At 34.0% G+C, this 22,168-nt stretch overlaps 1 protein-coding gene across 1 annotated transcript in view; it reads right to left on the bottom strand.

Annotated features, from left to right (window-relative positions):
* The window catches only part of LOC128554309 (carcinoembryonic antigen-related cell adhesion molecule 5-like), a gene marked incomplete at its 3' end in the record, with an annotated part of 50,240 nt that extends 40,075 nt beyond the window's left edge, over positions 1 to 10,165 (bottom strand). The window contains exons 1-3 of the mRNA XM_053535569.1: positions 10,102 to 10,165; positions 8,667 to 8,996; positions 6,273 to 6,584 (exon numbers count right to left, since the gene is read on the bottom strand). Of these exons, the coding sequence (XP_053391544.1) occupies positions 6,273 to 6,584; positions 8,667 to 8,996; positions 10,102 to 10,165 (706 nt within the window). The remainder of the gene's footprint in view (positions 1 to 6,272; positions 6,585 to 8,666; positions 8,997 to 10,101) is intronic.
* Between the last annotated feature and the right edge of the window lie 12,003 nt (positions 10,166 to 22,168).

Below are 22,168 nucleotides of genomic sequence, written 5' to 3'. Positions count from 1 at the left end.
GAGTAGTAGCAGTAGTAGTAACAGTAGTAGCAGCAGCAGCAGCAGAGTAGTAGCAGTAGTAGTAGCAGCAGCAGCAGAGTAGTAGCAGTAGTAGTAACAGTAGTAGCAGTAGCAGCAGCAGTAGCAGCAGCAGCAGCAGCAGTAATAGTACTAGCAGTTGTAGTAGCAGTAGTAGTAGCAGTAGTAGGAGCAGTTGTAGTAGCAGTAGTAGTAGCAGAGTAGTAGTAGTAGTAGTAGTAGCAGAGTAGTAGCAGTAGTAGTAGCAGTAGTAGTAGCAGTAGTAGTAGCAGTAGTAGGAGCAGTTGTAGTAGCAGAGTAGTAGCAGTAGTAGTAGCAGTAGTAGTAGCAGAGTAGTAGCAGTAGTAGTAGCAGTAGTAGTAGTAGTAGCAGTAACAGTACTAGCAGTAGTAGTAGCAGTAGTAGTAGCAGTTGTAGTAGCAGAGTGGTAGCAGTAGTAGTAGCAGTAGTAGTAGTAGTAGCAGCAGCAGCAGCAGCAGCAGCAGAGTAGTAGCAGTAGCAGTAGTTGCTGTAGCAGTAGCAGCAGCAGTAACAGTACTAGCAGTTGTAGTAGCAGTAGTAGTAGCAGCAGCAGCAGAATAGTAGCAGTAGTAGTAACAGTAGTAGCAGTAGCAGCAGCAGCAGCAGCAGTAGCAATACTAGCAGTTGTAGTAGCAGTAGCAGCAGCAGCAGCAGCAGGGTAGTAGCAGTAGTAGTAACAGTAGTAGCAGTAGCAGCAGCAGCAGTAGCAGTACTAGCAGTTGCTGTTTCTACTACTGCACGGTACAAAACACAGGAACGGTGATAGGTTAATTGACTACGGGCATATACAATTAATATATAATTGATAATACGAACAGGTTGAAGACTCCCTTGTGCACGTCTTTATATGAACAAGCGTTATCAAAGTCGGTGGAATTTCGTATTACTCGCATGTCCATCAATTTATGACTGGTTGTCTTTCAACATATCAGGGTTCGATCCTTCGGTGGCAAGGCCGTTTCATGTCGCATTTATCAAACATTTCCCTATTACAAAAATGTAACTTGTTGCAGCTTTTACTTAAACGAATCAGACCGGACTGGGCTAGGCTAGTAAAGCCTTCATTTTTTGACAGGTCAATTGTCTTTTTTAAATGTATCGTCTATGAAAGTTATCGGCGACTACGTTATGATTTTTAAATTAAATTATTACGAGCAATCGAAATAAAATTTCGTGTGATCGAAATAAGACATCGTCAATTCGAAAAAGGATCCGCGCGTTCGAGATAAGATATTGGTGCTCGAGATAAAATGTTGTAGTGTAGCTTAGACCTAAAACAATTCTAAGTACCGCGGCGAGTACCGCATCCAGGCCCAAACCTTTAAAAATCAAATCAATTACATTGAAAAACAAACATGCAGTTCAGAACAGTATGTAATTTCTAAACCCTTTCAATAGTCCACTCAGTGCATACTTTGGCACGCACGTATACACTTTATCTTATCTCAGGTTGTTATGACCTCTGAACATACCTTAGTTATTTCTTTCGTTATTTCCTGTGTGGTGTTGCTACAAATAACGATGGGCAAGTTCTTGCGACATATGTAACGTTAAAGGTGCGACATACAGCGGCAGATGATTTTGTGACATTTAACACTGCTGCGACATTAAGCGGTGTTGCGACATTTGACTAGGGACATTCGTATGCTATCGACAGAATTCTAGTTTTGTTTGTGCAGAAGCCCCTACAAAAACAACGCAGTAACCCTCTTTAAAAGAACTCGCGATAATGGATAATGTCACGATGTTTCAACGGTAACTTAATTTTCTAACCGGTCTGTCGTTCTCTGTCAAAATGCCTCACATTGAGCATTACCGTCAGGTGCGGGTTTCAAACCCGACATTCATTTTTTGCTAAATCTTTTTGTTCAGTCAAATATAAAAATTGATGCTAGTGGCCGTGCTCGGTTTTCGTTTTTCACTATATAAATACAAATGCTGAGTTCTAATCCTAGAGCCATCGTCTCACACATTACTGAAAAAAATGTGGATACGGACTATTCTATATTTAAAGTTGCTTTTTAGAAATCAGTCTCAGTATCTTAAATTATATAAATTAATTACTAGTAACAACTACGTGGTCATGTTGCAACAAGACCGGGGAGCTATATGCGGAACATTTTTCATATCACTCTCTCAGGAATGCAATCATCTACATAATGTCATATTACAAATGACAAAATCTTCACCACAAAAAATTAAAACCTATGACAAAAATAACATAGATAAATTCAAATTGATAATTTCTATTTCCGTTAATTTTGCAATTATGAAATCATCAGTTTTTTCTTGTGGTAATTCATTCAATCAAGAAAGTTATTTACCACTGAAATATTGTAAATTGAATCATGAAACATATCTAGCACTATTACGTTATACTTTGTAAATACATTGTATAATGGAAATGTTTAGCAAAAGTATGTGGTTCAATGTAAAACTTTCTGTTTATCCAGTTCCGAATTTGACAAATCTTGCCTCGATATTCAATGGAAACTGTGGAACATCAAATGAAATGTTTGCTTGACACCTCCTATTTATGTCTTGCGTTGCTTTTGATATGTTTCATTAAAATCCAGATCAGTTAAAATTTTCGAAACTTTTGTGTTGATAATAAATTTTGTTTTTGGATACCAAGTAGTTTACTAGCATACTGTATAAGAATATTGTTACTGCAATGTGCGTTGTTTTACAACAATTTCTCTATAAGCACTTCAACATATTATGTTTTATCAATGAATAACAAATATAAAACCAGATTTTAAATTGACAAAAATGATGAAATGAAGTTTTTTTTCTTCAATTAAATTTCAAAAAGAATGAAAGGTGAGTATTACCGCTATTTTTCTAGGACAATTTGTTCAAAAGATATTAAAGAAGTAAATAATGCATTTTTTCTTCTCTTTTCAGTGTATTATAACAAACGTTATGTTATTATTATTTATATTTTTATTGTATTTGTATTTCGTGCCATTTATTTGATCTTGCTTATGTAACATTTTTCCTTTTTTGCAACCAATAATAATAATCTTAAGTGGTTGTTGCAGTGATTCAGGTATATGGCTATATATGCATTCTCAACAGATACGTTATTTTGCCTAGGACAAGTGTCTGCAGCTGGAAATCAATTTTGATTTTGAAATTTCAGGCTTCTTGTCTCGTCAGCATGATGTCCCATTAAGAATCAGATAATGTGTATTTATGGCACTGGCCATCTGATAAGCTTGGAACCTGGTACATATGCGCATTAATGTTTAAAAGCAACTAATTAAGCCTCATAAGCGAATATTTAATCGATTGATCATTTACACCGTTTTATGTACGCGTATCAAATACACCATTTACTATATCCCTCACTCGATCAAGGAAACTTGAAAGCGACATTTTATGATAACTGTACATGTTTTCAAGATTTCAAAATTTTATTTCAACTGACCTATGGTGGCCTCTGGATATAGACGATTATGTACAGGAAAATGTAACGCCTGATTTCATTGGTCAGTGAATTTGATGCATTCTGGTATTTTGTCCGAGGGTCATACTAATTCAATTGTCTTAAAGCTAAATAATATGTCTTTAAGTTAATTCAATTTAGTACGACCCAGGGTCATACTAATTGGAATATGTCCGACCCTGGGTCGTACTAAAGATGGCGGCTGTAATTGAGGGTCATACTAAATCGGAATTGTCTTAAAGCTTATTAGAATATGTCCGACCCAGGGTCATACTAATTGGAATATGTCCGACCCTGGGTCGTACTAAAGATGGCTGCTGTAATTGAGGGTCATACTAATTCGGAATTGTCTAAAAGCTAATTGGAATATGTCCGACCCAGGGTCATACTAATTGTAAATATGTCCGACCCAGGGTCATACTAATTGGAATATGTCCGACCCAGGGTCGTACTAAATATGGCTGCTGTAATTGAGGGTCATACTAATTCCGAATTGTCTTAAAGCTAATTGGAATATGTCCGACCCAGGGTCATACTAACTGGAATATGTCCGACCCAGGGTCGTACTAATTCGAATTGTCTTCAAGCTAAATAGATTTATCTTAATTCAGGGTCATACTAATTCCGAATTATCTTAAAGCTAATTGGAATATGTCTGACCCAGGGTCATACTAATTGGAATATGTCCGACCCAGGGTCGTACTAATTCGAATTGTCTTAAAGCTAAACAGATTTATCTTAATTCAGGGTCATACTATTTCGGAATTAGCTTAAAGCTAATTGGAATATGTCTGACTCAGGGTCATACTAATTGGAATATGTCCGACCCAGGGTCGTACTAATTCGAATTGTCTTAAAGCTAAATAGATTTGTCTTCATTCAGGATCGTACTAATTCGATTTATTATCATACAAATTGAAATTGTCTGACCCAAGGTCGTACTAAATGAAATAGCTTTAAGCTAATTCTCAACCAGGGTCATACTAATTGGAATATGTCCGACCCTGGGTCGTACTAAATCGAATTGTCTTAAAGCTAAATCGGCATTTTCGACCCTAACGGTACGCCATATTCTATTCAAGTTGCATGAAATTTCGTAACGAACCTTTTTAATACATAACGTAATTTCAAAGCGAAAACTCTTCTTCTTACTACAGAAATTATGTTAGTATTCTTAAGACATGGTATTTATAATACATATTACAACTAATAACTAAATATGCAACATATGTTATGAAAAATGTATGTCAGACTACCGAATTAAAACATAATGTACCTTACGTGTTCAATAACGTGTCTTGCTTTGTGTATTTTTTATATAAAATAATATATCATGCGGGTCAAATAAGAATATGGCATGTCAAACGTTGCTAAATTATATATGTATGTTATTATCATTGTATGTTTGTTATTGTTTTTCAATGTCGTGTCATTCATATTCTAAGTGTTACCATTGTTATTCTATATGTCGTTATTCTTATTGTATGTTCGATATTCTTATTGTAAAAGACGTTATTGATGTTGTATATAGTGGACGCAACTTGACCCCGACGGTTGACCTTTGTATTATAATACATAATGAGGCACAACCTATTACTGAAAAGGAGTGTACGTAAAACACGAGCTGCACGAGAAAAAGGAAATGTAAATTTGTGTAAATATAAATTAGTGTATTGGAAAGTTTTAACTGATCAAATGTAAGTATATATACTTTGATACTATACTGTATACAAACTAACTCCATATAAATATGCAAGGCTACCCTTAGCACCCTTGATTTCTATAATGAAATAATCGATATGAATAATCAGCCTAAGGTCAACCATCGCGGTCAAGTTGCGACTACTATATTCATTATTGTTTTTGTAAGCTTGATATTCTTATTGTATGTGGGATTTCCCGCGATATAAATAGCACACGCGGTATAAATAGCACAGCGACGCTATACAAATTATACAATCACATACTAGTAACATAGAATAAGGATGACACGTTTTGTAAATAGAATCGTCAGATATTGAACAACAATGATGAATTTCACCATAAGAATATCAAACATACAATAAGAATAACGACATTATACAGTAACAATGGTATTACTTAGAATATGAATGACACGACATTCAATTTGAATAACAATATCAAAGATACAATAAGAATAACGAAATATAGAATAACAATAATGACTTTTACCATAAGAATATCGAACATACAATAAGAATAACGACATATACAATAACAAAGGTAAGACTTAGAATATGAATGACACGACATTGAATAACAATATCAAAGATACAATAAGAATAACGAAATATAGAATTACAATAATGACATTTAGAATATGAATGACAAGACATTGAATAACAATAACAAACATACAATAATAATAATAACATACATATATAATTTAGCAACGTTTGACATGCCATATAAGAATGTTCACTGAGATATGTTACTTATTGTTGATTTTTCTTCAATGCATTGACAAGAACTCAAACTAAGTAAATGACAAAAAGAACAGAAAATAAGAACATTCGTTTGATCTTTACAAATATGCAAATTGTATTATTTTAATAACATTCGTTTAAGGGTTGCAAAATGCTTAAGTGTGATACATTTATTAATAAATGAATGGCTTGCAATGCCAATGTTAAAATTATGTTTCTTTCAATACAATGACTTACATGGTATGTGCGTGTAACAGTCGCTCTTCAAAACATTGCTAAATTATCAAGAGTCAACAAGTCCACTTATCCAATAAGATTATAATATCTATACTTACAATGAACATCAAATGAAAATGATTCACTCCTGCTAGATATATACCCGCCAGAGACAACTTCTGTAGCTGTACACGTAAATAGTTTATTGGCATCATCTTTTACAACATTTGACAGTGTCAGTGTGTTCCTGTTGGTAGAGTATGAATATCTAGATCCACTTGGATTGTCTTTATTGTCAACTGTCCAGTTATATGACAGACCGAGACTGTGGTTACTGGGTGTGGTAGTAGATGTACTGCTACATTTTAATGTTGCACTCTCTCCGGTAGATGGCACTTTATTCAATGTGATACTTGGTTTTGTCGGTGTACCTTAAAACAGATGACAAGATTAAATAATACCTAATATTTTTAACCTGTGATATAATGCTGGTTTAGTATGTACAATGTTAAAATTTTGTTTTTAGAAGGGGATGGGGGTGCCATCAACATTGGAATACGAATGGATGTTTGACCAATTCAGGTTCTTGTCATCTGATGGTATCGGTTATGTTAGGGTTTTCTTCAACAATGCCAACATTATACTTTAAGCTAAAAGTCAAAATTTTAAAGCTTAAAGCTGCTGCTAAAATATATATGAGGGTACAATAAATATTTTACAGCAAAAATATTACCCTGGGCAATTACATATGATGAATGGGGGATCCGGAGGCAATCAGGTAATAGTGTGCATACTAAAACAATAGAAAGGCTGACACACGTGTGTCAAGGATGACACACGTGTGTCGCCAAAACAATAGCTTTCCGTGCACTTGTGTTACATGAATAATAGCTTTATGTATACAACTGTTTCATTTACACAATAGAAAAAAGTTTAAAGAGGTATTCATTAAAACTATCTTACTGTTACCAAACTTTTCTCCACCAAAAATAATAAATACACATTTCCAGTTACACAGATATACAGTAAAATATAATAAACAAATATTAACTAACTATGTCTATAACAAAAGAAGAAAAAAAGAAAATATCCACTTCAGTTACAAACCTATTCAAGGTACTGACTTACTTACACACATCTTATATTGATTTTGCAGTATTTAAGCGACTGGTTAAAAAAGACGAATACTGCTATATTCCATATTTTCACTGTTCGAACTGCAAGATTATTCGTTTTCTCTTTATATAAGAAAATACTGTATGTTAAATAACCGTTAAGAATAGAAATGTATTAAAGGATATATTTATATACAACAGGATGCCATAGTTTTACCTTAATTTGTTGCATCATAAGCATGTAGTTCATAAAGAAAAGAATAAATCAGGTTGCTATAATATTTTCAAGAAATTATTTTTGTCTACAGATTAAATGAATATTATCTACTATTTATGTTGTTTTTCCAGTCATTTTTATATAGATAAATTCACAAGAAAAACAATTTAGTATAGAAACAACAAAAACTCAATGGCAATGTTTGCGCGCGATATATCCCTTTAAATCCGTAGATAAGTTTATAGTATTTTAGATTAGTGGTTAAATTAAATGACAGTCTTAGATATTTCTATATTCCGCATCAAGGTAAAATATGTTTCTGAAAAAGTGTAAGTCCGTTACATGCTTGAACATTATAATAAAATTTGTATTTTAAACTTTCATTTAGTTACCCGCATTATGCCGATCGGCAGAAATCACACTAACTCCTATAAATGTTGCCGGGAATCTTGCATATACCGTGTAATAGATGTTACACAATCAGCGCTACTGTCTTTCTACCCATCGGCCTACGAGGATCCTTACGATCTGAAGTCCTTCAGAACATATATATCGAGTCTATCAGTATAATAATTACTAATAGGCACTTAACCCTTACCCTGCCATATTTCTAAAATGGACTGGTCCATCATTCAATTTGGGCAATACCATTTATCATTCGAAGGGATGTTCACTGAAAATTTACTGTCTAAGAAGCGAACAGTGCAGATCATGATCAGACTGTACGGATGTGCAGGCATATCATGCTCTACACTGGTCTCAAAGGCAGAATCACTTGCCACCAGCAAGCTAAAGGTTAATAGGAGAATGACAATTTATTACAATATGATATTGGAAAGACGGCCCTCTTAAGTAGAACAAATTATCTGAACTGAATGAAAATTAACTGGGGAAACGCTGTTGTTATGAAGATCAAATGATTATTTCAAATTTTCGAAGTGTTATGGTAATGATGGATATTCAGACCTACCTAAGTAAAGCAGTTAGACCGTTCTCCCAAACAGTAAATGCTGGGTATAATGCTACATATCTGTTTGTTGAAAGTATAAAATACAAACACATATAACACTCTCGTAGACTTTTGAGACCATGAAATACTTCTGTTAGCTCAAGAACATTGCTCAAGGATGTAGTATTTCTAACCAAGATATTACATTCAATTTTGTACATCTTTGACTCACCTAGTATGTACAAGCAATTGCATCTTAACGGAACTCCTGTACTGTCCATCGTGTAAGTCCCAGCATTGCTTTGCACAACATCAAATAGTGTAACAACCACATTTCCTGTTGTATCGCCTGTTATACTGACACCAGGTTGAGCATCTAGATTCAAGCTACTTCTGTCGGTATTATACCTTATTACAGCTTGGATAGTGTCGTCATAAAACTTCACAACGAACCGTCTTGGGGAATTCAGATTTGTAAGGTCAGCAGTGAACTGAAGAACTGAGTCAGTGTTGATTTGGCTGTAGACTCTTCCAATAGGTGATACACATGGCCATCCTTCAACTGATGAAAACAACACTAAAGTTATTTCAGTTATTTCTTATATGACAACTGACAATACTAACCAGTCCCAACTCATTCTGCAGAATTCTAAACATTTACAACAAATTTATCTGACATGGAATGTCACATTATTAGCCTTTGTTTGTTTAAATTTGTTCAAGAACGCGTCAGTTTTATCCTTTGAGTAGACTTCTGTATTTGGTGATACAAATATCTATCCCACATTTGTTTTAGAGCAGTACCTTGAATAGTTTTGACGTTGTGGTCTGTACATTTGTATACAAAATACAAATGACAGATTCGACATTTAAACGCAGTTTGTGACCTTGACATAAGCTATACATCTCTTCGGAATGCCAGATTAAACCTGAAACGGAGTTCATCTAACAAGTGCTTTCATAATGTCGATCACTGTAACTTTGACCTACTACCTAAACATCAATGGGTATTGTGCCTCCCATATTAAGGATCGTAAGGCAAGGCGTTCTAAAGATACTGAGCAGAAACTATTCAATGTGACCGTAATCTTGGTCTTATAAAGATGTTTGGGTTTGCATTACGCATGTCAATTTTGAGTATTGCAGATCAAGGCGGTTTCAAGATATTTAGCGGAAATGGTCACAGTGAACTTTTTTAATTATCTCTAAATCATAAGTGTTTATCAAACGCCCATGAGCAGTGCGGAAGTTTGAGGAATTTAGGTCATAGTGGTCCAAAAATGCATTACTAACAAAGAAACTATCAGACAGACATGACCAGTATCAAACCAATGAAAGGGTGAAGAGTATATGTATTGTTCGAACCTTACTTTGACTGAATATAAATGATGTCAACTTTCCGGACGAATACGCAAAACATTAACCAGAAATATTTTGTCAGCATTTACAAAATAATATAAGATTGCAACCTAATACAAATCAAAATTTCGTTTCTTTCATCGACACTAATTTCCCAAAATTTCGAACTGTAACTGAAAATTTATTTTCCATGCGACACGTAAGAGTTATATATAAAGACAATAAATGTATCGCGATTCGTTGCTGCTTCATTCTGATAAGGGATATACGAAGACGAGGAAATCAATATCAGGCGAGACAGTGTATACCCCGTATCCTGTCACCAACAGACAGTGTAACGATTTTATCTTGCTGACTACCCTTTACTTCCATGCTTCAATCGAAACATTTTGTAAATTCTACTTACAGTGTACACTGGAATCCTGTAATAATTTGTTTGGTCATCTTGATTTGTTTAAAGTTGATTAACACCAGCCATAAAATGCACACTGACCTGTATTTTGACTGAATCACAAAAGCTCATTTATACAGGTTATGAACTGGTTAAGACCAGAAATACAAAAAAAAAACAAAAATCTTTGTGTTCCATCCTTTCGAAAATCATCAGATTTTAAGATGTCACGTAGACTAAATTATCCCACAACAAACTGCTGCGTAACAAATATATTAATTCGCTTGTTTTACAATGATATAACTTTAAAACAAGATTTCAACGGTCGTGTCTCCCATACAGAGTAATTGTTCTTCTATTTCCGCTTTTACGGCTAACTTTTGTCCAACTTCATGAGCCTAAACTAAGTAGGAGAATGAAAACGGCAAGAAAAACACTAAATTTACTCTAGGAAAATGACTTGATTCAATTACGCCAGCGATGCGGCAGCCATTTTGTTAAATCAAAATTCATATCTGAACTGTACTTGCAGGATATGGAATATATCCTGTCTCAACGTGACGTCTTTTGACCAATAGAAATGTAAGAAACTTGTAGTAGGCAAGATAAGTACAGTTATCCATGGTTTACGCTTGAAAACATACCATAACCTATTGACCTAACTTTTCCCTTTTTTCCGCATGAATTTCATGAAAGTCATTTTGATAATGCTGGTATTATACAACATCATTGCAAGATAACAGGTGGACAATTTAGGCCCTGATGATTCAATGTGATTTCACAGTTTTATCTTCAAAATTGTTTAAAAACACAAAATAACTGTATTCTTTTGTATTTCCATGATGGTATTTATAGATTTTTTACATGAAGAAAATGAGAAATAACAAGTATCTAGTTACAAACTGACAGTGATATATATTAGGCCAAGACAATGTGTTTTATGTCTAAATATATTAATTAATTAATATGGTAGAATGCACAGTACTTGATGTATTAAGGTGAGTGTATACCACACTTTGTTTCTACAGTGTAAGGTAAAATATACTGTAAAGAGAATGACTGAATAAGTTTGAAGATGAAGTTCTGAAAACACATTAATCCAGGGAAGGCCTAAATTGTCCACCTGTGATCTTGTAGAATAGCTTATTATACCAGTATTATCAGAATGATTTGCAGGAAGTTCATGCAGGAGGAAAACGTAGGTCACTAGGTCGTGGTGGGTCTTTAATAAATATCTTTTCAATAAAGTTTTAAAAGCATAGATAAATAACTATCTTACTCTGAAGAAACAAAATAGGTCTAAACTCAACTCAATACATTGAATACTGTGCATACTGCTTCATTTGTTTATAAAATATTTAGTCATTGAGGCACCGTCAAATGTCGCAACACCGTTAAATGTCGCAACCACCGTCAAATGCCGCAGGGTTGGCTTTAAATGTCGAACCACTGGTAAACGTCGCAAAATTTCGCAAAAATTTGTTCACCGTTATATATCTCAACATCAACCCTTAATCCTTTTTATGTTGGACATAATTGATTCTGCCTTTGCGAACAGTGCAGATCATGATCAGCCTACACATCTGTGCAGTCTGATCAAGATCTGCACTGTTCGCCATTTAGTCAGTATCGTTTTTGGTATGCACCCCTTTTAACAGTTAATGGTACTGTCAAAATTAAAAGATGGACAAGTTCATTTTAGAAATTTAGCAGGGTATGGGTTATTGTCGCAAATTACTAAAACTATTTTTGGTCTAATCTACGGAATCCCACGGAGTCATGTTTAGCTCATATGACATTAATGTCGCGTATCGTGTTGCCCGTCATAACGTATGTCGAGCGTCGTGTCGTGCATCACTTCGTATTGTCGCGCGTTGTCGCATTTCGTGCGCAGAACTTGAATAGTAGATAGTCAACACATTACACAAAGCACAACAATGCCATGAATAGCATTTTGCGACGCGTTGTGTCGTATTGAACCTGTCAGAATGTAAAAATAGACTTAAACTATATACATGTTTAAGTTCAGGTATCCTTCATTTAAAATATATAGAGGATATTTGTTTGTTTTAGTGTAAGATCGAAATATATTTCACCGAGTGAACACTATAATGTATTCTTGCATAAAAACTACTTTTTTTTCACTGGATCCGTCCATGTATTAACAGTAAAAAAATCGTGTGCAAACAAGGCATTTCACGTGCTTTAATACATGATATATTTTTTTAAAACGCTTTCCCAGGGACGTACATGTATTTCTCCGCAGACTGATATCTGGTATCTGCGTCCTGCTTCTTCCTTAATAACCTCTTTTTGTAGCATTAAAGACGCAATCTGAACCATAGAGTGTTTTGTTATTATCAGTTATCAACGCCAAATGCACTGCCCCCAACAATGTTCGTACTCACTTCTTCCCTTGTTTACTCCCCTTTTAGAACTCGTCGTTTCAGTTTTTGTAGATAAACGTGAATGTTTAAGAATCGCGTGTAACTTGTGCGATTGTTTGTTTTTAGGAATCATATTTATGATTTTGTTAAGTATCAGTCGGTATGTTTTTACCTAATTTCTCGAAGAATATATATAAACAGCCTAAAAGCTTGACACTACGTTCGTACTCATCCGTACTCCAAATGTGTCCGTACTCAAAATAACTCGAACGTTAAGTTATTATTCTTGAAATTGTGCTCCTGTTTACTAAATTTTGAAGTTATATGAACAGTTATTGGTAATTTCATGTTTGTAATAACGATAGATAAAAAATCGTTTAAAAATCTTCAGTATGTGCTTTTGATAAAGTTATTGATTTCTGGGTCCTAGTTATGCATATTCAAAACATGTTTACCGTTTCCAAGAACAACACGGAATGGTAATTAAAAATGTACCGGAATCTTAAAGTTATCATATATGAAAATAATACATTTAGTCGTCGTGTAATGATTTTTATGCAAGAATAGCGACAATACACGTTTGTTTTATGTATTAATTCACGAAAAAAAAAACGTGTATTATCCCTACAATATTTTCACGAGAGGCGCAGCCACGAGTGAAAATGTAAATTATGGTGTTCACGAGTGAAATATATTTCGATCTTACACTGAAACAAACAAAGTTTCTATTTTATGTATTTTAATGGTTTTTAATAAAATTATATCCAGTTCAATGTCACGTGCATCGCGTCATGACGTCATATTGTCGTGACGTCAGGATATCTTTGTAGAAAAACCTTAAATAGTTCTATTACGTTTCCTTATTTCTTTTACATTATGTTATGATAGACAGACTTCAGGGGCGTACCTTGGCATACGCCTATACGTACAATTCAAATTCGGCACCATGAAAATGAAAAGGCTTAAATGCAAAAAATGCAATAAGATGTAAAGCCTAAGGAGGTTAGGTGGCTATTTAAAGTTCTTTATTTGAAAACTATCATCTTAATGACCTAAAGATATTATCAAACTCGTTTTTTTTTTTTTAAATATTAGATTGATTTGTGTCAATTAACAATCGTGAATATAGAAAAAAACGTAAAATGTAAGTGTAAATTTCATGGAATGATGGAGCACAGCAAACACAGCCAGAGACACAGACCGCCAAATACGCCTGTCACAAATAGAAACACTCTCGAACACACGCATGCACGAATACATAAACTGACAGCGAGGACAAAACGAACGGATACTTGTATATTGGTCATCCGTTGGTTAAAGTTTTCTATAGAAGAAATTACGCATAGAAATGTCTCACAAGAACCAAAATGCCCAGGTGGAAAAAGAAACATTCGAAAAATGCAAATGAAGCAAGTTTATTAATGCCATGGAAAATATGCAGGTAACCCTGAAATGTTTAGAAAGTTTAATATAAGATGATCAATAAAAGTAAACTTGCAATATTTTACAAGTTCGTGTTTGTGTCTTAAAAGACCTATCCAGCTTTTAACAGTGTTTAATGTTGGGAGGAAGAACCGTTCTGGGTGCCTCCTTTGGTCATAACTTTAGCCATGAACTGGTACTTGGGTAAAGCCATGAATTGTTCACAAAGCCAGCTTGATCGTATTGAAAAATAGACACCTCGCGCGGGGTTTCGAACTTACAAAGATACGAGCGGATACAAGCTACAGGCGCGCTATGGTTTCGAATTTTACATTTGAAAATATGAACAATTACTATGTTTACGTTTACGTTTAATTTACGTAAACCTGCAATTAACAGTACTATGCAACATATTTAAAATAAGACAAAATGCATGTTTAGCTAAACAAAGTATGAATATCTATAAACTAGTACGAAAAGTCTAGCTAATGATTTACATTTAATATACATGTATACTAATTGGATGCTTTAGATTTAGAGCATCACTTCTGGGGTCTTCCTCCACCATCAAAGCTAGAAATTTCCCATATAACTATTTTGAGTTGTATGGGTAAAGTATGTACGGCTGTTTTAAATGAAAGATTGACAATGTATCTAGACTCAAATAATCTTTTAAATCAAAACCAAGCTGGATTAAGGAAGAAACATTCAACTGTTGATCATATATTCGTTTTGCATATGTTGGCCGAATATTGTAAAACTAAGAAAAAGAAACTCTTCTGCGGCTTTATCGACTTTCAAAAAGCATTTGATTCTGTGTGGCGTGCAGGTCTATGGTCAAAACTGCTTTCTTATAATATACAAGGTAAATTGTTAAATATAATCAGAAATATGTATAGCGATATAAAGTCCTGTATTGTCATTAATAATGAAACTTCTAATTTCTTCATGTGTAGTACTGGAGTTATACAAAGAGAGAATTTATCGCCTGTCCTGTTTTCTCTCTACCTAAATGACATAGAAAATTATTTAATTTCTCGTGATGCTCCTAGTGTAGATCTTATTGATAATGATATAAATGTATACTTAAAACTAATAGTAATCTTTTATGCAGATGATACGGTTGTTTTTGCAAATACCGGAGAGGAATTCATTACAGTTCTTAACATATTTGATGAGTGTTGTAACACTTGGAAACTCAATATCAATTATGACAAGACAAAAGTTGTTGTTTTTGGAGACAAATTTGGCAGAAATAGAACCATATGTATTGATGATCACTCCCTGGAAGTGGTAGATAGCTTTAAATATTTAGGCATTGTTTTTTCTAAAAATAGACAATTTGCTAAAGCTAAAAAACATATAGTTGAACAGGCGAGAAAAGGCTTATTTAGTTTGAATAGGAAGATAAGAAATTTAGATTTACCTATTGATTGCCAGCTAAAGTTGTTTGATAATACTATATTACCAATATTGACTTATGGATGCGAAGTACGGGGTTATGGTGATCTTTCTATTTTAGAAAAGGTACATACTGACTTTATGAAACATATTCTACCTGTTAAACGAAGTACACCTCATGTGATGTTGTACGGTGATTTAGGAAGATATCCTGTATCTGTAGCGATTAAGAAGAGAATTATTGGTTTTTGGTATAACATTGTATCATATGAAAACAAATTATCATCCTCAATATATAAGATCACATACAGAGAGTATCTTAGAAATAACTATGGTTGGTTAAAAAGTGTTAAAGCAATTCTGATGAATGCGGCTTAAGCTATATATGGCTCAATCAATATTTCAATGGCTCTCGGGAACTGTTATTGTATAAGGTAGAGCTATCTCTACAATCCCAGTACTTACAGCTATGGCATAGTGATATAAATGAATCTGCTAAATGTTACAACTACAAGATTTACAAAACCGTACATAAATATGAAGAATATCTTGATACTCTATCTCCCTTACATGTTCAAAATTTCATTAATTTCCGTATGTGTAATAACTGTTTGCCAGTTGAACGATTAAGATGGGGTGGTGTATTGAGAGAACAGCGGAAATATAACTTATGTCATTCTAATGATATTGGTGACGAATTTCATTACCTGTTAAAATGTACGTTCTTCACGAATACTAGAAAAAACTGCTTCCGTCTATACATAGTAGGCCTATAAATTGTATTAACTTCAGTATCTTCATGAACGAAAAAGATGAGGGTAAATTGACGAATATTTGTAAATTTATCTCTGTTGTTTTGAATCACTTTAACACATCACCTGGCAATCAAAACTTGTAACTTTTTTCTAATGAATTCTAACATTGTTTCTATGTATACTCTGTATTAACTATAAGTATGCGGAGTCTAAAGGTTTATGTATAGCTCAATCTAGCTTATACAAATACAACATTAGAATGAGCTATTGTGATCGCTTTTGTACGTAGGTGTCGTTAAATTTACACAAATCCTGGCCTGTAGCTAATGTTTAGCTATTGGGATCACTTTCGCACATAGTTTACGTCAATATTACACCAATCGGAGATGTGTTTTTTGTACATCTCAAATTTCCCTTATCTTTGTGTGTTTGTTTATTTGTACACACAGCCTGGCAAATTGATGTATATGTGTATAAATGTTTTTTTTTTTTTGTATCCTCATGTCACAATTGTATTTGTGCTGAGAGTATTAAATAAACTGAAACTGAAACCTAGATTTGTGTCGGTGCGTCATTATACACAACAAATCTTTTCTACGGCAACGACCGAGCGCTCGTTTCTACAAACATACAAACATAATACTATGTATGTCCATTAAACCTCGATGTACTCAATTTGGGCATATCGGAAAATTTTTTAGCACAAAAACTGGACACCCGTCTTACTCTGCTGTTCAAATTTGAATTGGCATGTGTTTTATTGGTAAACCAAGAGAGCAGCAGCAGAACAAAAATTATCAACCGATGTTGAAAAATAAAAAAGTTACGCTAAATATTATACTCTATAGGTGTGATATTTGAGATTGTTTTCATGGTTGCAATTAAATCTATCAATCTATATCCAAATCTAGATACCGAAATACCATTTAGCAATTTACGCAGTTGGAATTTGCGTTTGCAAATATTAGATATTGTTTACAGCAACTAGAAATAAGTAACGTTTCGCGTGAGAAAACTTGAAATATTTGCAATGTGTGGGTAGATACATTTATCAAAAACCTGTTAAAAAGCAGACGCGGAAGTTATGCATTAAATTAAACATTAACGAAGATTTCAAAAACGATAACAACAAAAGACTTGTACATCCTTAATGTGTGCGTTAACGTTCCATTCGTTGCCTAATAAGTATGCGATATTTACATTGTAGAGGGTATTAAATAATAAATAATGATAATAACAGCTTTGCGCACGGTTCGAATATACGATTTGTTCACACGTGTAGCAGTTAGTATTTGGTAAGAGTTTAGATGCAGTTACACTAACAGACACATTGTTAGGTCCATTTGGCGATAAACAATATGCCTGCATGGGTCTTGGCAGTTGCACAATAAAACATGTCATATAATGACCCAGTGTTTCAGGTCGCAAATATTTTGAAACATAACTATATATCTACTGTTATTGTTGATTTAAAGTTGTTTTGTCCTGGAGTGTATGGTACGAGCAATTCACGGAACTCTGACTTTTCAACATATTAAGTCTGGCATAATTCATTAAGTTAGGAAAAATCTGCGAAATAGATATTAAACATTTTAAAATCTTAGATAAAATTATTGATGAATACTAGTACGAGCCAAGTATCGTGCCATAGCGATCGAGCTAGTGAAGCACACACTTTCCAAGGTAAAGTTACATAGGACTCTATACGAACAGTGGTGTATCCGGGGCAGCTCCAGTTGCAATTTTAGATCCCTGCCAGTAAGCATGCGCGGTGTGATAAACTATGAATTTAAATGATTATCTTTGTAATATATAGTACAAATGTGACAAACAAAATATATTAACTCTGGAATATAGCAAGAGAACGCATCTCTTGTGGACCATTTTTCAACATTTTCAAGGGAAGGCCCCAAAAGCCCAATCAGCCGGGAGATGGAGACCCCTTCCCTCACCTACTCCACATTCGCAGCATTTCTGCTTGGTTTGTAGCTATTGCTGCTCAGATCTTGCGTACAGTTCAAAATCATCCAGGTACGCCCCTGATAGTATATATTTATGATCCTGATAGTATTTCTATACATCTATATCTTTACTTATAATTCAAACATCTTTTTATCCAATGACAAGCGAAGGATTTTCAAAAAAGTAACCAACTTATTTTCATATTGTTTCATAACTGTAACAATTGGTCCACTTAATCATGAAGTAGTACAAAATTAATGAGTATTCATTGTTCCGCCTACTATGGATTTCAGACATTCAGGGAGGCGAAGCAACTGTCAAAACAGGGACTGCACACAAGAAACAATGTGTGACCAAGTATATAAATATCGAATTGTGTTGGGTTTTTTTCTTCTTTTTAATGCAAGCTGTACATTCATAGTTCAAGTTTTACCTTTCTGCACCTGTCATTCTTTGTATTATCTCTACGATTTTAGTACAGCACTGACCGGGAAGTGCACTAATTGTTTCTATTTATATATATCCAAATTTTCCTATTGTTCATTAAATTCAAATGTAAACCGGAGGTCAATTACCTCTACCGGTCTAAAAATTTTTTTTTTTTTAGTTTTAGTTGCTTAAATAGAATTGTTAGATTATTATGAGTTAAACCTGCATATTACATGTTCATTGAATAAGAATGTAATACTGTGTTCTACAAATCACTCGATAAGTGAGTCGTCTACTATGTATTTATAATTACATCCACATGATTTTGTGTACAAACAATGTTGGCCACACCTCCGAGGGAAATTCAAATCTTAAACTTTTTTTTTCTCAAAGTCACCTTTGCAAAATAAAACAGAAACGGATTTTTAATAAGATATTGTAAAAAGTCACTGTGTACAAATGTGCAAATTAAAAAAAAGTCTTTCTACTGATTTAAGGTAATTTCAAAGAAGGGTTCACTGTGTGGTTTAGTTTACTTGAGACGGAGATGTCGCTGATTGCTGAAAAGGGGCGTTTTAACTATAAGTCGGTTATAGATACACTTATCGACATTCTAATGCATTAAGTTTTTCCTTCACTAATCTGCACTCCGTCTCGACAAACTTAATTGCATTAGGAAGTCAGTAAATGATCTATAACCTATACTTAAGAAATAATAAATCTGTTCCTATATTTTATCAGTTTGTAAAATATGGGCAGGAGTTTGGATGCGTAATAATTAAATCACGAGTGCGTAGCGATTCTAACAACGCAAATAATTCGCATTTTACAGTACTGCATTTTCAGCGTAATATATTTACGTTATTCGGATTATATGCAGTTACAATTTACCCCCATAGTTAGAAAGTGTTGCATAGCCAATGGAATGTATAGATATTTGTTCCTTTTTATTAGAATTTTGAAAAGTATTTATAAACTAGTTATCTGACAGCTCGCAAATTATTTATGAATAGAATAATCAAATTAGGTTAGCTGACCCTGTGTTACGAGTTACAAGCTTAACTTTTATATGACGTAACAACATTATGACGTCATACTTTATGTCATACATTTATGACGTCACCGCTAAATGTTAAAGTGAAGTTCATAAGGCGCCTATCAAGTTTTAATTGCGGAGGAAGATCCTATGTGCCCATTCGTGCATTATTTCAGTTTAAGTTTCTTAAAATTGTCTCTGTATCACATCATTATTCTCCCTGCTCATATTATCTCCCTCACTCCTCAACTCCTACCCCCCCCCCCCATATTAACCCCCTAACTCCACCTCACTCCGACTTCAAAAAATCAGTTTAAGTCTATTGTGTCTTAGATACCCGTGTCATTATTCACCCCCTTCCCCACACTTACACATCCCCAAACACAAAATGTCACTATACCAACCCGTATTTATTTAGTTGAAACTTTAAAATCTTCCTGTAAGAAAACACTGGCCCTATTTCAAAGTAATTTGTGACCCTCTGTGTCCAAGCAAGCCGTGAAACTCAGGCGAGCGATCTAGAACCATCAATGCCCTATTGTCTCTATATATACCAGCAATTAGTATACAGATAATTGTGCATACAACATTAACATGTTAGTGTAGTTCTGAACGTTCGGATCGAAATTTTTCTACAATGTAGAATTTTTTTTTAAACTCTGATTTTTCAATACTTCAGAATGTACCTAGAAAAATTAGCATATAAAAAGATAGGGTCGTGTGCTGGACTTTTTGCTAGACTGGTTTGAAAAATTTGGACATCACGCAATTTTTCATAATGGAAGTCTATGGGAAAATCATAACTTTCATAACATATTCGCGAATAGTAATTTTTCTACAATGTAGAATTTAATGAAACTTCACACAACTGTAAATAAGCATATGACCTTTAATGTTTTGAAATAAAATGTATATGTCCGTGTGCTTATTTTTGAGATATTTGACCATGATTAAAGTTGATCGCATTTTTCACGCTACTTTTAAGACAGTATTTTGAATTTTTAGCGTGTTAGTTGTTTTAATATCATATTTTAACATTAGAAAGACAGTAGCAGTGCCATTGTAATAAATTTACTCACAGGTTGCTATTAATGCTTAAAATAATTTTCATTTCCGTATGCCGAATCAAGGCTTTATTCTACGTATTCCGGATAAATGACTTTACGCCATCACTTCCGGTTTATCAAACGTGCAGAACTACCTTAAATCTGATATTTCAAGAAAGTATACAAGATTGTATGATTTCCGTCGGGCTTACAGCTAACACCATTTTACTATTGAACATTCAAGTTTATTACAAGATTTAGTTCACCAAAAGGTTCCTTCTAGCGCATATTTTATATTCTTTTTAAGGGATCTGTTCTTAGCATCATGTTATAGATGTTTAATAAAACAATGATGAAAATTGTGTTTTGTTAGTTAAGGTGCATTCTTAACTTTTACACAAACATTTATTTAACATAATAAAAGTTAATATTCATAATCTTTTCATAATTCCAAGTAGGGTGTGTTTTTATCATAAGCAAGTGCAGTACGCTCCATTCTATTTAGAAGCACTGGATGCTTTTAGATGATGCATATTCATTTCATTAATCTCGATTCTACATTATGACATGTTAGATTTAGGAGTTAGATGGTTTAAACTATATTATTGTTTCTTGTACGTCTATTATTACGTAGTTGTATTTCACTCAAGATTGACTTAAATATGCTTAAACACATGTTAGCATAGAGGCTATTTGTAATGAATATGCATGAATCCAAGATGGCGGTGCCCAACTAGGATTCGGATGTCTTTGACGATATCCTTGTATCCATTACCTGCTCAGTCAAGTGTGAAATGTTCACCATAAGTGTTCCATCCCTTGAGAAGGAACAATGAATTGTAAACATAATTATGTATATGTTTTTGTTTTAGATAGGCAGTGCGATAATTAGCGTTGGTGTTGCGACATATAACGATGGTCAATTTCTTGCGACATATAGCGTTAAATGGGCGATATTTAGCGGTGGCTGCCACATTTAACGACAACCTTGCGACATTTAACGACGGTTGCGATCTTTAGCGGTAGTGCGACATTTACCGGTGCCACAGTCATTAAACACATTATTCTAGTGTAACATATGTCACTTTCATCTCGTAAATCTCTTCTTTTCTTGCACATCATGTATAATTACACAATTATTCTGGTCACAATTTTGGCCCAATCTTAAAATGTTATCTTCCATAAAATTATGAATGAGTATAATATTGGGTTATCTGGGGTCAAAAACTAGGTCACCAGGTCAAATCAAAGGAAAAGCTTGTTAACACTGTAGAGGCCAGATTTAAGACTGTGTCTTCATGAAACTTGGTCAGAATGTTAATCATGATTATTTCAAAGTTCAGTTTGTATCTGGGTTGTGTAGGGTCAAAAACTAGGTCACCAGGTCAAATCAAAGGAAAGGCTAGTTAACACTCTAGAGGCCACATTTATGACCATATCTTTATGAAACTTGCTTAGAATGTTAACCTTGATGATCTATAGGTCAAGTTCAAATCTGGGTTAGGTTGGGTCAAAAACTAGGTCACCAGGTCAAATCAAAGGAAAA

Source organism: Mercenaria mercenaria, unplaced genomic scaffold (assembly GCF_021730395.1).
Source record: "Mercenaria mercenaria strain notata unplaced genomic scaffold, MADL_Memer_1 contig_4926, whole genome shotgun sequence".
Classification (NCBI taxonomy): domain Eukaryota; kingdom Metazoa; phylum Mollusca; class Bivalvia; order Venerida; family Veneridae; genus Mercenaria; species Mercenaria mercenaria.
The sequence above is the reverse complement of the archived record's forward strand: the minus strand, read 5'-3'. Positions and strand labels throughout refer to the sequence as shown.